Source organism: Pyxicephalus adspersus, chromosome 10 (genome assembly GCF_032062135.1).
Source record: "Pyxicephalus adspersus chromosome 10, UCB_Pads_2.0, whole genome shotgun sequence".
NCBI classification, from domain to species: domain Eukaryota; kingdom Metazoa; phylum Chordata; class Amphibia; order Anura; family Pyxicephalidae; genus Pyxicephalus; species Pyxicephalus adspersus.
Window position 1 is genome coordinate 19,670,535 of NC_092867.1, and position 14,753 is coordinate 19,685,287.

General features: G+C 35.8%; 2 protein-coding genes across 4 annotated transcripts in view; one reads left to right on the forward strand and one right to left on the reverse strand.

Moving 5' to 3' along the window:
* PDCD11 (programmed cell death 11) overlaps positions 1–1,791 on the forward strand; it is a 30,575-nt gene extending 28,784 nt beyond the window's left edge. For both annotated transcript variants that reach the window (XM_072424529.1, XM_072424528.1), the window contains exon 36: positions 1,296–1,791. In XM_072424529.1, coding sequence (XP_072280630.1) covers positions 1,296–1,467 — 172 coding nt within the window. In that variant the 3' untranslated portion in view covers positions 1,468–1,791. The remainder of the gene's footprint in view (positions 1–1,295) is intronic.
* LOC140339723 (RING finger protein 122-like) lies at positions 1,691–13,097 on the reverse strand. 2 transcript variants are annotated; one of them, XM_072424531.1, is made up of 6 exons: positions 12,453–13,097; positions 10,647–10,689; positions 7,204–7,245; positions 6,993–7,075; positions 4,957–5,049; positions 1,691–2,908 (listed from the first exon to the last, which is right to left on the reverse strand). In XM_072424531.1, the coding sequence occupies exons 1-6, from the start codon at positions 12,593–12,595 to the stop codon at positions 2,896–2,898; spliced, it is 417 nt and encodes a 138-aa protein (XP_072280632.1). In that variant the 5' UTR covers positions 12,596–13,097; the 3' UTR covers positions 1,691–2,895. The 2 variants fall into 2 exon arrangements, with proteins under 2 accessions (XP_072280632.1, XP_072280633.1); XM_072424532.1 differs by having other exon boundaries at positions 4,949–5,049; positions 12,453–13,089.
* Between the last annotated feature and the right edge of the window lie 1,656 nt (positions 13,098–14,753).

Below are 14,753 nucleotides of genomic sequence, written 5' to 3' on the forward strand. Positions count from 1 at the left end.
CACAACTGCACAATGGGTTTTTAAATATAAATACTAAAGGTAATATGTACAATTTACACTAATCGGTATAGCCACTTTAGGAATTTGACTTTAAAGCACCCAAAAAATTGTAACCTGTCAGTTATCTACGCTTTAATTTCTGGGTCTGCCCCTGCTGTGGCTGTTAAGTGGAGTCTCCTCTCTCTCTGTTTGACCTTATATTGTGAAGAATGCTTTAGGAGGGATGGCAACATTTATATATTGCCATAGTACATAGTTAACCTGGGCATTTTTAACTAAACTATTGGCTTTTCTGTATGAAACTTTTTCCAAAGTATATTATCCTACCTAAAGCTCTCTCATACTCATGGGTCTGTAAATCATCTGTCACAGCCAGGCAATGATATGCTGTATTTAGATGTTTCTTACCATTTGGCTGGTGATGGGAACAGATGTGTTCTGTTGTAGAAGCCAGCTCACAGTATGCTGCAGATGTGAAACCAGATGGTCTGCTATTGGGGATGCTGATGCTGTGATTGGACATTTTTTATGTCCTTTTTACAATCCAACAAGTCTTAAAATATAGACCTATGACGTAACATGGCCAAAAGCCTATAAATTGCAAAAATCACCTGTTATCGTCTTCAGCAACTGAACCTTTAGCAAGAATCTAGCTGAATGATTAATATTTTTTTCTAATGGCTGTCCGATTGATAACAGAACACAGTGTTTGAAAGTGGTGGCCAAATGTGCTTACTTTAACTTATTTACATCTCTGGTTTCAGTCATTGGTTGGATAAAACAATATATGGCAGACTACTTGTTCTAGCATCCTAGATTTAGAAAGAAACCATTTTTCTACATAGGAGGTATTCATAGGAAATAGGTGTGGAACATTTATAGGAACCTCAAACTGTTAGCAGGAAGATAAAGCTAAAAAAAGTATTGGCCTATAGCCAGGCACAACTGCACAATGGGTTTTTAAATATAAATACTAAAGGTAATATGTACAATTTACACTAATCGGTATAGCCACTTTAGGAATTTGACTTTAAAGCACCCAAAAAATTGTAACCTGTCAGTTATCTACGCTTTAATTTCTGGGTCTGCCCCTGCTGTGGCTGTTAAGTGGAGTCTCCTCTCTCTCTGTTTGACCTTATATTGTGAAGAATGCTTTAGGAGGGATGGCAACATTTATATATTGCCATAGTACATAGTTAACCTGGGCATTTTTAACTAAACTATTGGCTTCAGTTTGATCAATCATTACATCTCATCCCAGAATTGTCTAATTTTTTCACTTTGTTTATTTGCAGGGATATATTTGAGCGCGTTATCCACCTTAGTTTAGCAGCAAAAAGGATAAAATTTTTCTTCAAGCGTTATCTCGACTATGAGAAGAAACATGGCAATGAGCAAACCGTTCAAGCTGTTAAGGAGAAGGCTCTCCAGTATGTTGAATCCAAGAGTTCTGTGGCCACAAGCTAGAGCCATCCGCTCTAAAGGACTTTTTAGTGACTTTGTACAGCTGTGGAAAACAACAAATACCCATTATGTACAATCCTTCCTGAGAGACTTGTTTTTGTGGCTGTGTAAATCACATGGCCTTTTATATAACCGCTTCCCTTAGGCTTTCTGCCGTCTCTGTGAAATAATGAGATTCAGATGTTGCACATTAGAACTTCAGAAACCACACAGAGGAATAACAGAGTCAACTTCCAGGATGAAGCTTTTTTATTACATTATCACTGGCATTTTGTACATTTGCTGATTCAGTTTCAGATGTCAAAATAAATTAACGCCATAAATTCAGATATGTTTTGTGGGATTGGTACATTAACATTTTAGTCCAATAGGAAATTCAGTATAGCTTTTCCAAAGGCAAGGGTACATTAGGTATTTTGGTTTCTGCTATTACAATATTGACAACCTAGTATGGCAAACTCCTGGCTAAAGCACCAGGTTTTCGCCAACAATCCAACATGAACATTAGAGTTGGAAATTTCAGAAGGAGAGGTAAGTAAATATACTAAATAGAAAAGATTAGATTGTTATAGACACCTGCTTAGTGAATTGGAAAATTGACACACTATAGGTTTCCTGTCTCCCAGCAGACATAGTACATTGTGGCTTAAACAATTATTTAGGTTGTTAAAACTGAACTAAACTCAACTCTCCTCTTTCCATCACCAGTATGATCATCCTCTTCCAGGTTCAGGTCTACAGCCATCAGAATAACATATCTACTGTGCATACATATAGAAGTGCATTCATTCTCGACAGCCAGGTATGCTGGGATCATAGTCTGCACTCTGTGTATGCACAGCTCGATTTACAGTCAGCAAAAGCATGTTCAGCGTTGTGAACACGCTGGTAAAATTTGTTGCAGAAGAGACAGCATGTTCTCTCTACGATGAACCGCCTGCTTTAACATGTATTAAGGCAGTCCTATTTTTGTTTTTTATTAGTTATTAGTTTTTTGTATTAGTTGAATAAATCTTAATAAATATTAGGTTTTGGTTTAAATACTAAAAAATACATTTTCATGCATATAGCAAATTACTAGTTTAATAACAACCTGTATTTTTTGTACATAAGCTAAAAACCTCATGAATATAGTGACAAATAATTTAAAGCAGGCAGCAACACAAATACCTTACAATTAAGGTATTTGGATTTGTATTTGTATATACAAGATATGTACAAAGAAAACCTAGCATCTTCCTGAGTAAAACATCAATTTCTCATACTTTCTGTATGCTTCTGCAGCATAATGAATATAATGAGACTATTCAGATCCAACCACATAACTTACCATTCCATTTCTGTACACTGTTCCTTCTACTTTCTAAAACTTTCCAAACGAACTAAAACTTGCCAAACAAACACTTGCTGTAGCTTCATTCTCACGCTTTGTTACCTGGGCAGTCTGCCAAATAAAGGGAACTTCTGTCAAAATATATGTAGGCTGCCATTGCTTGTCTATTCCTAAAATATTTGTTGCCCAGCTGTCTCTGGCTTTAATACATGGTTACATAGTAAGTCTGGTTTAAAAAAGACAAAAGTCCATCAAGTTCAACCACTATGGAAATAAACATATCCCAGATATAAAACCCTATGGACACAGCTAATCCAGAGGAAGGCAAAAAACCCCTTAGTACAATTTGCTCCAACGGGAGAAAAATTAATTCCCGATTCCATAAAGCAATCTGATGTTCCCTGAATCAACAGTCTCTGTTATCTTTAATTTAAAACTTTAATACCCAGGTATATTATGTGCTTCTAGCTTTTTCCTAAAGCAATCTATAGATGCTGAAGCTACTTCCTGAGGAAGCTGATTCCACATTTTCACAAACCTTACAGTGAAGAATCCCTTCCTTATCTGCAGCTTAAACTTCTTTTCCTCCAGATGCAAGGAGTGCCCTTTTGTTCTTTGTAATGATCTCAATGTGAATATTGGGGGAAGAGAGTTCTCTAAATGGACCATTTATATATTTATACAGGGTGATCATATCCCCCCTTAAACATCTCTTCTCACGGGAGAATAAATTCAGTTCAGCTTTCCTTTTATTAGTTAAGTTGCCCTTCTCTGCACTCTCCAATTCCACAATTTTCTTTTTGTGAACTGGTGCCCAAAACTGGACTGCATATTCCAGATGTGGTCTGACCAATGCTTTGTACAGGGGCAGGATAATGTCTCCATCTCAGCAGTCTATTCCTCTTTTAATACAAGAAAGTACTTTGCTAGCTTTAGATATTGCAACTTGGCATTGCATGCTGTTATTAGGTCTATGATCTACCAGAACCCCCAGATCCTATTCTATTCTGGACTCCCCCAAATGCAATCCCCCTAGACAGTATGAAGCATGCATGTTCACCCCCAAGTGCATAACTTTACATTTCTCAATATTAAATGTCATTTGCCACTTGGCTGTCCAATCAAGCAGTACATCTAGGTCTGTAAATGCTTTGGATTCTGCAATGGGAATAAACATAGGTCAGTCTGAACTTAAAGTTTTTTTGGTTGAGGACCTTGTATAATTCCTTCCCACCTACAATCTAAGATAACACTTTCCTTGGCATGATTGCCCATGCTAGAAATACATTTTTAAAAGTATTAGGTTTGGGAATTACCAGTTGATACTGATACTCTCTGTCCACACTAATGGTTGGGAGCCAGTTAGTAAGACTCCCAATCAGCTCACATATTAGCCTTTCAGACGTTTAATATTGTAATTGTCAAAATTATTATATATTTTAAAAAAGTTTTTTTTTCCAATATGAAATACTTCTCAGCCTTTAAGAAAACATTGCACTCATTATTATGGCCTGCTAATAAGTGCTATGTAATGTCAGTGCTAAAAAAATATTTAATGATAATTTGTAGTTTCCGAAGAAAGACCAGCAATACCAGCCTACGTATTTCTATCTTGACAGGTTTCCTGAAGAAGACATTTGACTTTATCTAACCACATTTTCTAACAGCACTTCCTCTGCTCCATTTCTACCATATATATCTTTCATTTTTCTTTACTGTAAATACACCATGTCCTTTCCTTCTGGATTTTCAGCCTTGCCCACTAAGTTCAACCTTCACAAGAGTCTCATGTTCCTTAATGTGTCTCTTCATGGTTTCCTAATCTATTTTTGGCTGTAGCTTAATGTTAACTGATTGATATGCAATGTAGCCTTCCATCTATGGGTTTTATTGCAGAAGCAACTCCTCATGTCCAATTAAATAGCTGTCACACATCTTTCACCCCAAATAACCCAGGCAAGGTTCCTACAAATAAATGCTCACATGTAGTGGTCTGTGCTGCAGCTGACCAAACCCATCTTGCCTTTGCCATGACAGTGTATAACTGTTAACAGCCACTTGATTGCTAGCACATGGTGCATTCCCTATCAACATAGGTTTGAATCAGCAACTCAATAGAAACAACTGTAAAATACACAAAGGGTAAGTTACATATTCACATGTCTTCCAAAGGAGGCCTTGGCATTGGAACAGAGATGGTTTTATTGCACATTGGACAGGAGTTTCGAACTTCTAACCATTTCATAAGGCACCTATAAGGAAAAAAATACAGCGACTATGAAAGCATCTTACATTTGCAAAGGATACAATAATGAAATGGCAGCCTATTTTCTAACAACTTTGCTATGCTTGGTGAAGATGTCCTTTATTAAATTCGACACCCTAAGTGCAGGCTACCAGGGATAATAACTTCCTATATGATCCAGCGAATTTTCTTCAAACAAGGTCCTGACCAGTACCTCTTCAAAATGTGCATGCATGCAAAGAACTTAAACAGTCATGGGCTGTGGCATGTGCAGTATGAAATAAAGTCAGCTGGGACCATATCAGAGAAAATGTTGCTGTATGGGAGTTGAAAAAAAAACAGAAAAAAACTCCCAAATAAAAAAGGGTCAAACCAATATGTAGAAAATGTTCCCTGGACTTGACACTGTTTTTGGAGCCCTCGTTCATGTTATTTTTTTTAGGAAATTTAGGTGCAGACTGTGTCCCTAATGGAAAGACCACCCCATATTGTCTTTACATTCAGTACCTGGACAGGATATGAGGGGAATCTTTCCAGTGGGGGAAAGCAATAAAAACGAATTAAGATTATAACCGTATGTTCGTCATATTTCCATTCCTTCATGTTTTGTATGACACTTGTCAAATACATAGCAAAGAAGAAGAAATGGAAGAAATCCTAGCTTTCACAGATGTTGTCGTCCTTTCTTATTCTGTGAAAAACTAAACATAATTGATGTGGACTTTAGCTTTGATCATGCTTAGCATTAGAAAAATGCAAACTGCATATTAGTTGTTCTAGAAGCTGAAACACTATTAAAATTATTACATAATGTCAGCCTTTATATGGCTTAATATTTGGAACAGACATCTTTCATGTAGAATCCACAGTTCTTTCATAATGTCCTAATCTTCGTCACACTAGTGATGAGCAAATCTGTGCAGGGATTTTTAGTTTTATTAACCTGGTTCAATTTTAACAATAGCCAATGTACTTTATGTGTATAACTGAGTCCTAAGGTGCACATCAGGCAGCATTTGCATTGAGTAGTGATGGTCCGGGCTGGTTCATAGCAGACAGCTGTTGTCTGTTTGAATGTATGAATTAGTTGGAAGAAATAGCGAACTGCTGAAGTTTTAGGTAAAACGTCATATCTGTGTACTGCTTGGTCTTCGGAAAGATCAGAAAGTCAGCTGTATGTCAATTGATTATGTGGGTCCTTAAAAATACATTGTTTTTAGAATTCCTGACAATGCATTCGATGCTATGACTTTCTTTCCTGGTGACAACTGCCCTCCCTAACTTTGGGACAGGAAGTGAGAGAAAGTCTGCACGATTAGGTCAAGGGTGAAAAGTTTTATCCTTGACCTAATTGCCGAAATGTTTTTTTTTTTAAATGATAAAATGAAAATCATTCTCTATATGTAGGTGCAACATGAGTTTGGACACTGATGTTGCACCTACATATTGGAGCAGTGTTCCAAAAGCCTGTCCAACAGAAAATATATTGTATGTTATAATCACATATGCACAATTCGGATAAATAATGTCTCAGCAGAACAGATAAACAGCTCAATTGAACATCTTTAAAACATGTACTGTTTGTGTGACATTAGGCCAGGTCTAGGTAACACTGGGTTAGAGTAGGTATTTAACAATTATCAGTTAATTTAACCTATTTCATCTTCTTCTCCTATAGTTTAAAAAGAATAAAAGCTCCTACTTTTCACTGGACCCTCTCCCCTGCCTTAACATGTTTGTAATAGAACATACTTTACATGCAAACTGCATTCCCAGTGGCTTTTTAGAACTGACCTCCCTAACTTTGGGACAGGAAGTGAGAGAAAGTCTGCACAATTAGGTCAAGGATAAAAATTACATTTTTCTCCATCCGAAATGTTTTTTAAAATGCAGAGTGGCCTCATCTGATTATGTTTCCTTGTAGTAAGCATACTTTTTACCAGCACTTACTTTGTGTGGAAGGCATGAGTACAAGGACAGAGTCCAAGTTCTTCCTTCACTTTGAATTCCTCCAGACACACTGCACACACTTGCTGTGGATAGAAAAAAACAAATATTATTTACATACATACAAATATGGAAGAGACACTCCAAAATCATGTGCAAAGCAAAGGTACAATGCATTTATTTATGACTAAATTATGACTTATGGTAAACTTACCCCAACAAGGTTGGCTCTCTTTGTTTTGTCTTTTAGGACAACCTAGAATAACATAAAATGAACAACAGATCAGCTCTGCAAAACAGTAGCAAACAAACATAATCAGGCTTATTCGCCTATAAATAGTTGCAAAATATACTTGCTCTATTTACTAGTCAACTGTATAAAGCATGTTATGTGTCATGGCAATTGTTGATTTCCATTTTAATTTCTAGATCTAATTATTTGCATAAATATAACAGTAGGTTTATTGAGGGTTCCCTTTCCAAAAGAACGTATATTAGGCCAGCCCATAAAGTAGAGGTTAAAACCGAAGGTAAGTATATTACAGATATTACAATATTCATGTCAAATGTATATACAGAAAATATGTTACAGAACACAAACAATATATATGTACATCGAATAGAAATACAATGTGCAAAAGATTTTTTGTACTTGCCAAGGAGCAAATTAGAAAATGTATAATTTTTTTTGCACCTCCTATGATATAAAATGGTGTGTATACAGTGAAAGCATCCTATACACGGATACGTGTATAGTTAATGGTTGTAAATCAATACTTGGTTACAAAGGAAAATCCTGTTTAAAGTTTGGGGTGAAATATCAATGATAACATAATTCATGTGGATTGACAGGAATTATGTTATCATTGATGTTTCATTCCAAACTTTAGACAGGAATTTTCTTTGTGACCAAGTATTGAGTTACAACCTTGATGATTTTACTGTATACAATTATCCGCGTGCAACAGCAATACTTAGGCTGTGTACACACGTGCAATAATTATCGTTGGAAACAAATGACCGATCTTCTGATTATAACAAAAAAAGCTAACAAAAAAAGTGCACAAAGACTGGCCAACAACGCCGATGAATGAAGATTGTGGCTGGAAACAAACAACTGTCCCGGTGGATCTGATTGGGTGAGAATCATTCGCAATCTATTGTGTGTACGGTCATTCAGTGATCATGTATTGTTCTGTGATACACTTTCTCCTGTACACATCACTTCCTGCATCGTTCAAACGATCGTTTCTAGCGTGTGTACATTATTGGTGGATTATATTTGAACAGTCGTATTATTACAGCATGTACAGAATTGTGTACAATGCGTTCGTTCAAAATAATTGTGCATAATCGTTGATCTGTCGTTAGTCGTTCGTTTTCTAACGACAATTATTGCATGTGTGTACCTAGGTTTACATGTCTCTACCGTCCCTGAGGAAGCCTTATCAGCAAAGGCATTAGAAAAGGAAACTATTTGGTTTTAAATTCTACTTTATATTTCCTCTTTTGGATTTATCTTCACTATTGTCCACTCAATGAATAGGTAATAGTTTCTGGACAACAATAGAATAACTTTGTATAGCACAGGCCATTTTAAAGTGGTTAACAAACAAATACTTCCTAATGGATGGAATGTTAACTTATGTTATGTTTAACATACAAATTTGATGTGACATATACAGCATATTTTTTCTTTGCCAAAAAAATTGCTTTTCTCTCTTTTCCTATTTTACATTGTCATAAGTGGTTACACTAATCCTAATATCCAATCTGTGATTATTAACCCCCAAAAAACAACAGTTTAAATTTTTTATGGTCTACATATATGTCCACATTGCCCACGGTAAATATTCATATTCCAATTTCTAATCATCAACTGTATTCCTTCACAGTGGGATTGAATATGGTTGCTGTCCGGAATACAGTCAGTTTTATTTATCTATGAGAGGATTTTCAAATAAGGCCTTTTGCTGAGCCACGATGACTAATTACATCCATACATCATTCTTCTGGTAAATGAACCACAACAATTTTTATATTTCATATGGTTTGAGAAGTACAGATCCGTTTAGTGGTGCTTTGTGTTTGGCTTCACCACATATCAGCCTGACACAGTCTGTAAGGAATTATTGAACAGCTGGACACTATAATTACCATTAGGGGAACATTTTCAAATTATCATTCAATCACATGAATGCCTGCCATTTATCTCGTTCTCCTTGCTAGAAAAATGGTCTGAGAAATTTCATTCCATACCCTTCTGGTGACGTTGTTTTAAAAACCCATAGAGAGTTTGAAATGGAACAGAAAATTCCCTTTCTAGACCTGACAAACCATGAAGTACAGGAAACAAATTTTTTTAAATCTAGTAGTCCTACCACCAATACACTTGCCCTCTTTCAGGCTTGTGGTAAACTGTTGTATTGTATCACATGCTTAACTGTACTCACAATTGCTCCCAATCAACTGTATAGGAGCAGTTGGGAACCACTTTGTGCATGTCTCCATTGCCGTTGTGGTGGGGGTCTGGAGGAATTGCACCGCCATCATAAAAACACAAGGACTACCCATGCAGATATGTTGACCTGTGGTGCAGTTTGCTATGTTCCTTGGAGTGGCTAACCGTACAAATTTCTATCACAGGTCTGAAATGACCCCTCTCCTTTGGGTGACAATGTTCTTTCACCATACTCTACCGTATATATTGAACCAACCTTGTCACTCCAGAGCCAGACTACAGAATACCTTCCCTCCACTCATCCTTATAGCATGTAGAGCTGTTCTACAGTTTACTAAGACAGATGAAAGCAATCTTATTAATAAAAGTGAACAGAGAGCACAAGAAGTTATTCACTCACAATGCTTAGATGGTACTATTAAAGGTATTAATACATAAAAAAGAGGAGATAAGAGGACTTCAATGTTAGGAATTACATTCACAGTTGTCCTGATATTTTACTATCGACTCAACTGACATGTAATTTTATGTAATATTTTCAGATGATTTAGTAAGTAATAATACACAATAATACACAATAATACACTTGGTTTATTTAGTTACAAGTCAAGTATAAATAATGTTTAGTAATGCATACTAAACAATAAACATATTGGTTTTTATATGACTTCTTATAGTAAGCTTTATGAAACTTATAAAGCTGTACTGCACTGTATTGTACTGTACACCAGGAGAGGAAGTTACTTTTAAACTAAACCTTAGGCAAGCAGCTAAATACAATTTTAATACTTATAATGACAATTTGTTTAGGATTTATAATTCTGTTTCTTGCCTTGTGATCCAGATACCCCTTCCCAGAAAGCAGAGCCAGGCTCTGTATCTCTCTTCAGAGTACATTACAGTTAAATGTTACAGCTTTGTCCAGAACTTGCCCACTCCATTACTGAACAATGAAGCATGATGAGCAACACTTATGCAGAAACGTTTTCTCACTTTTGTGTCCATGTTTAAAGTGTTAGACTAGCAGCACTGTATAAAGCAATAGAATCCTGATTGGTTCCGACTGCTGAAAAAGTTGAGTGTTACTGCTCAGGGAACAATAAGAGTCTGATTTTAAGATAGATATAACTAAATATAATTCACAGTTTACTGGAGTTTTTTCTTTTCTGTACCCAGTTAACAGGCTTGTATAATACCTTTTTATATCCTCGTCTCCTGTACTGCTCCTGATGTTTCAGTCTGAAAAAAATAAGCAAAAACCTTTTTTTATATAAAAATAATAACTTTGCTATTACATACTGAAGAGCAAACCAGCAGCCACTGGCCCTTCTGCATTCTATCTCTTAGACTGTAAGCTCTTTCGGGCAGGCTCCTCCTGCGTCACTGTCTGTCATTTGCAACCCTATTTAATGTACAGCGCTGCATAATATGTTGGCACTATATAAATACTGTTTATTATTATTATTATTATTAATAATAATAGTAATAATAATATGTACTTCTGTTTATGAACTGTTTGTGAATACCCAGAACAATACACAAAAGCTATTTTGGGAAAACTGTTGATGAAACAATACCTTAATGCTACCTGCAAAATAGCAATTATTGTTTTATATAGAGTTTTGAAAAAAATAGACAAACAGTTTACAGTGAAAATGTACTTCTGCACTTTTCTGTACTTTCCTAAACATGAGCAGCAGTGAAAAGCATTCTCAGCTGTAGAAGCAAAAATAGAACAGTGTCCCTTTCACATTTTCCAAACTTCACTGAGTTCTAGATCTTTGTAAAGTTTACCTGTGCATCAGATAAGACAGTTTTGGGGAGACTTTACATATATGCACTTGTTAAAGAACAGTTAATGTACAGTCTGGTGGTCTTGAGTGGCGTGTTGTGGTGCCATGGTGCTCATTGCCAAATGCATGTGTAATACATAAAAAGGTGTATAAGTGTGGTATGGTGCAATGGCATCCCAATAATTAATAATAGCTTTACCACATGGTCTGCCTTAACACAAAGCAAACTGGCAGCTCATTGAAATGTATTATAGTAATGCACCATAATGGTGTAAACGGACCATTACACTAAACCTGTCATAACAGAAATACATTCTTTGACGACCTCCTCCTGAAAATGCTGTTTGGCTCCTATGTGTACTTACTGTCTTTCAAGGCCCATTTACAACTATGCAGCATTAGGGTCACAGGTTTGGATCTCTGCTAGGCCACTATCTGCATATAATTTGTATGTTCTGTATGCGTGGGTTTCTTCCATGCACTCTGGTTTATTCTTTATCCCAAAGAGATACTGGTAGTCAAAGGGGATTCCCTCCCAAAATCAGCCTTAGACTATTCTATATAAATACAAGATTATATTAATATGCACGCATATTCCAATGTGAACTAATGCACATTCATAAGTGTGAATGGGTTCCTATAGTGTTCTTATCAAAGCATTAAACTGCATCTTTTATATGTAAACAAGCAACAAAGCAAATAATTGGATGGCTACCTAAAATGCATTTTAATGCAACTGATTTCATGTATTTATGCTGTAGGAAAAAAGACACATGAGAATTGGCATTTTTTTTTTTTTTTAAACTTCTAACAAGTATGCAGATCAGTAAAGGCAGATAGGGCTCCTTATGCTAAATAATAAGAGACTACTTACATTCTTCAACAGCCTAACTTCCTCAGTAATTTGAACCACTTAATGTCACTCTGCCTTGGCTCCCTTACTATAAAGCAGGGTTTTGCTGCTGTTTCATTAATTGAGCAATATCACAGGGGAACCAACCATAAAATACAACAAGAAGCATCTTAAAACTAGGGTTTAACAGTAACCCAACAGCAACAAAAAAACTTGAGAGGGCTTGATGTTTTTTTTTTTTTGGCATTTTTGGCAATCAGCTATTATAAAACTTTCAACTGCTGAAAAACGATTCATGTGAACAAGGTCTAAGTAGTAACGCCAGGCTAAAATTGACACCAACGTTCAACTTTTACCTGAAGAAATAACAGCAAAAAATTAGGCAGGATACGAGGAGAAGAAATCCAGCTCCAAAGACGAGGATGAACAAGTTGAATGGCACTGCACGTAGGGTGTCCTGGGTCATATTATACTTCTGCATGGAATGATCAGCAGACATTCTGTACCAAAGATCAGGCCAGGTGAGGTTAGCACATACAAATTATTAGATCAAGATAGGTAAAATTGTCTCTAGTTAACACTTAAATCCACAGTAATTTACAGCTGTAGTTGTCATAAAACCACTCATGTGTTAATGTGTGTATTTTTTGTTTTTAGGGGTCAAATCATAGAACTTACTAAAAAGTCCCTTGATTTGCCTGTGACACTTGGAAACGTGTGTTAATGTGGATGAAATATCCAGGGTATACTGTGGTACCTAAATCCACCCCATAGTCTCATGAGGAGATCCAGAAAACTGTGGGCCAGGTTTTAAAACAATTATTGCTGTTGTATGCTTTGAGTTGCGTATGATGTGTGTGGTATTGGTCTTCATTCTATGAACTCAACAGAAATGTAAACATTTATAAAATAGCATTTCAGAGATACAATTTGCTATTGTTAAAAAAATATTGCAAATTAGGCTATTTTTATTGCTGGAAGTCTTCACAGAACAAGTGTGTGATGAATATACAATGTTTAATATTAGCAACACGGCCACTCTTGTGATAATCTAGATTAATTACAGATATTACAATATTCATGTCAAATGTATATACAGAAAATATGTTACAGAACACAAACAATATATATGTACATCGAATAGAAATACAATGTGCAAAAGATTTTTTGTACTTGCCAAGGAGCAAATTAGAAAATGTATAATTTTTTTTGCACCTCCTATGATATAAAATGGTGTGTATACAGTGAAAGCATCCTATACACGGATACGTGTATAGTTAATGGTTGTAAATCAATACTTGGTTACAAAGGAAAATCCTGTTTAAAGTTTGGGGTGAAATATCAATGATAACATAATTCATGTGGATTGACAGGAATTATGTTATCATTGATGTTTCATTCCAAACTTTAGACAGGAATTTTCTTTGTGACCAAGTATTGAGTTACAACCTTGATGATTTTACTGTATACAATTATCCGCGTGCAACAGCAATACTTAGGCTGTGTACACACGTGCAATAATTATCGTTGGAAACAAATGACCGATCTTCTGATTATAACAAAAAAAGCTAACAAAAAAAGTGCACAAAGACTGGCCAACAACGCCGATGAATGAAGATTGTGGCTGGAAACAAACAACTGTCCCGGTGGATCTGATTGGGTGAGAATCATTCGCAATCTATTGTGTGTACGGTCATTCAGTGATCATGTATTGTTCTGTGATACACTTTCTCCTGTACACATCACTTCCTGCATCGTTCAAACGATCGTTTCTAGCGTGTGTACATTATTGGTGGATTATATTTGAACAGTCGTATTATTACAGCATGTACAGAATTGTGTACAATGCGTTCGTTCAAAATAATTGTGCATAATCGTTGATCTGTCGTTAGTCGTTCGTTTTCTAACGACAATTATTGCATGTGTGTACCTAGGTTTACATGTCTCTACCGTCCCTGAGGAAGCCTTATCAGCAAAGGCATTAGAAAAGGAAACTATTTGGTTTTAAATTCTACTTTATATTTCCTCTTTTGGATTTATCTTCACTATTGTCCACTCAATGAATAGGTAATAGTTTCTGGACAACAATAGAATAACTTTGTATAGCACAGGCCATTTTAAAGTGGTTAACAAACAAATACTTCCTAATGGATGGAATGTTAACTTATGTTATGTTTAACATACAAATTTGATGTGACATATACAGCATATTTTTTCTTTGCCAAAAAAATTGCTTTTCTCTCTTTTCCTATTTTACATTGTCATAAGTGGTTACACTAATCCTAATATCCAATCTGTGATTATTAACCCCCAAAAAACAACAGTTTAAATTTTTTATGGTCTACATATATGTCCACATTGCCCACGGTAAATATTCATATTCCAATTTCTAATCATCAACAGTATTCCTTCACAGTGGGATTGAATATGGTTGCTGTCCGGAATACAGTCAGTTATATTTATCTATGAGAGGATTTTCAAATAAGGCCTTTTGCTGAGCCACGATGACTAATTACATCCATACATCATTCTTCTGGTAAATGAACCACAACAATTTTTATATTTCATATGGTTTGAGAAGTACAGATCCGTTTAGTGGTGCTTTGTGTTTGGCTTCACCACATATCAGCCTGACACAGTCTGTAAGGAATTATTGA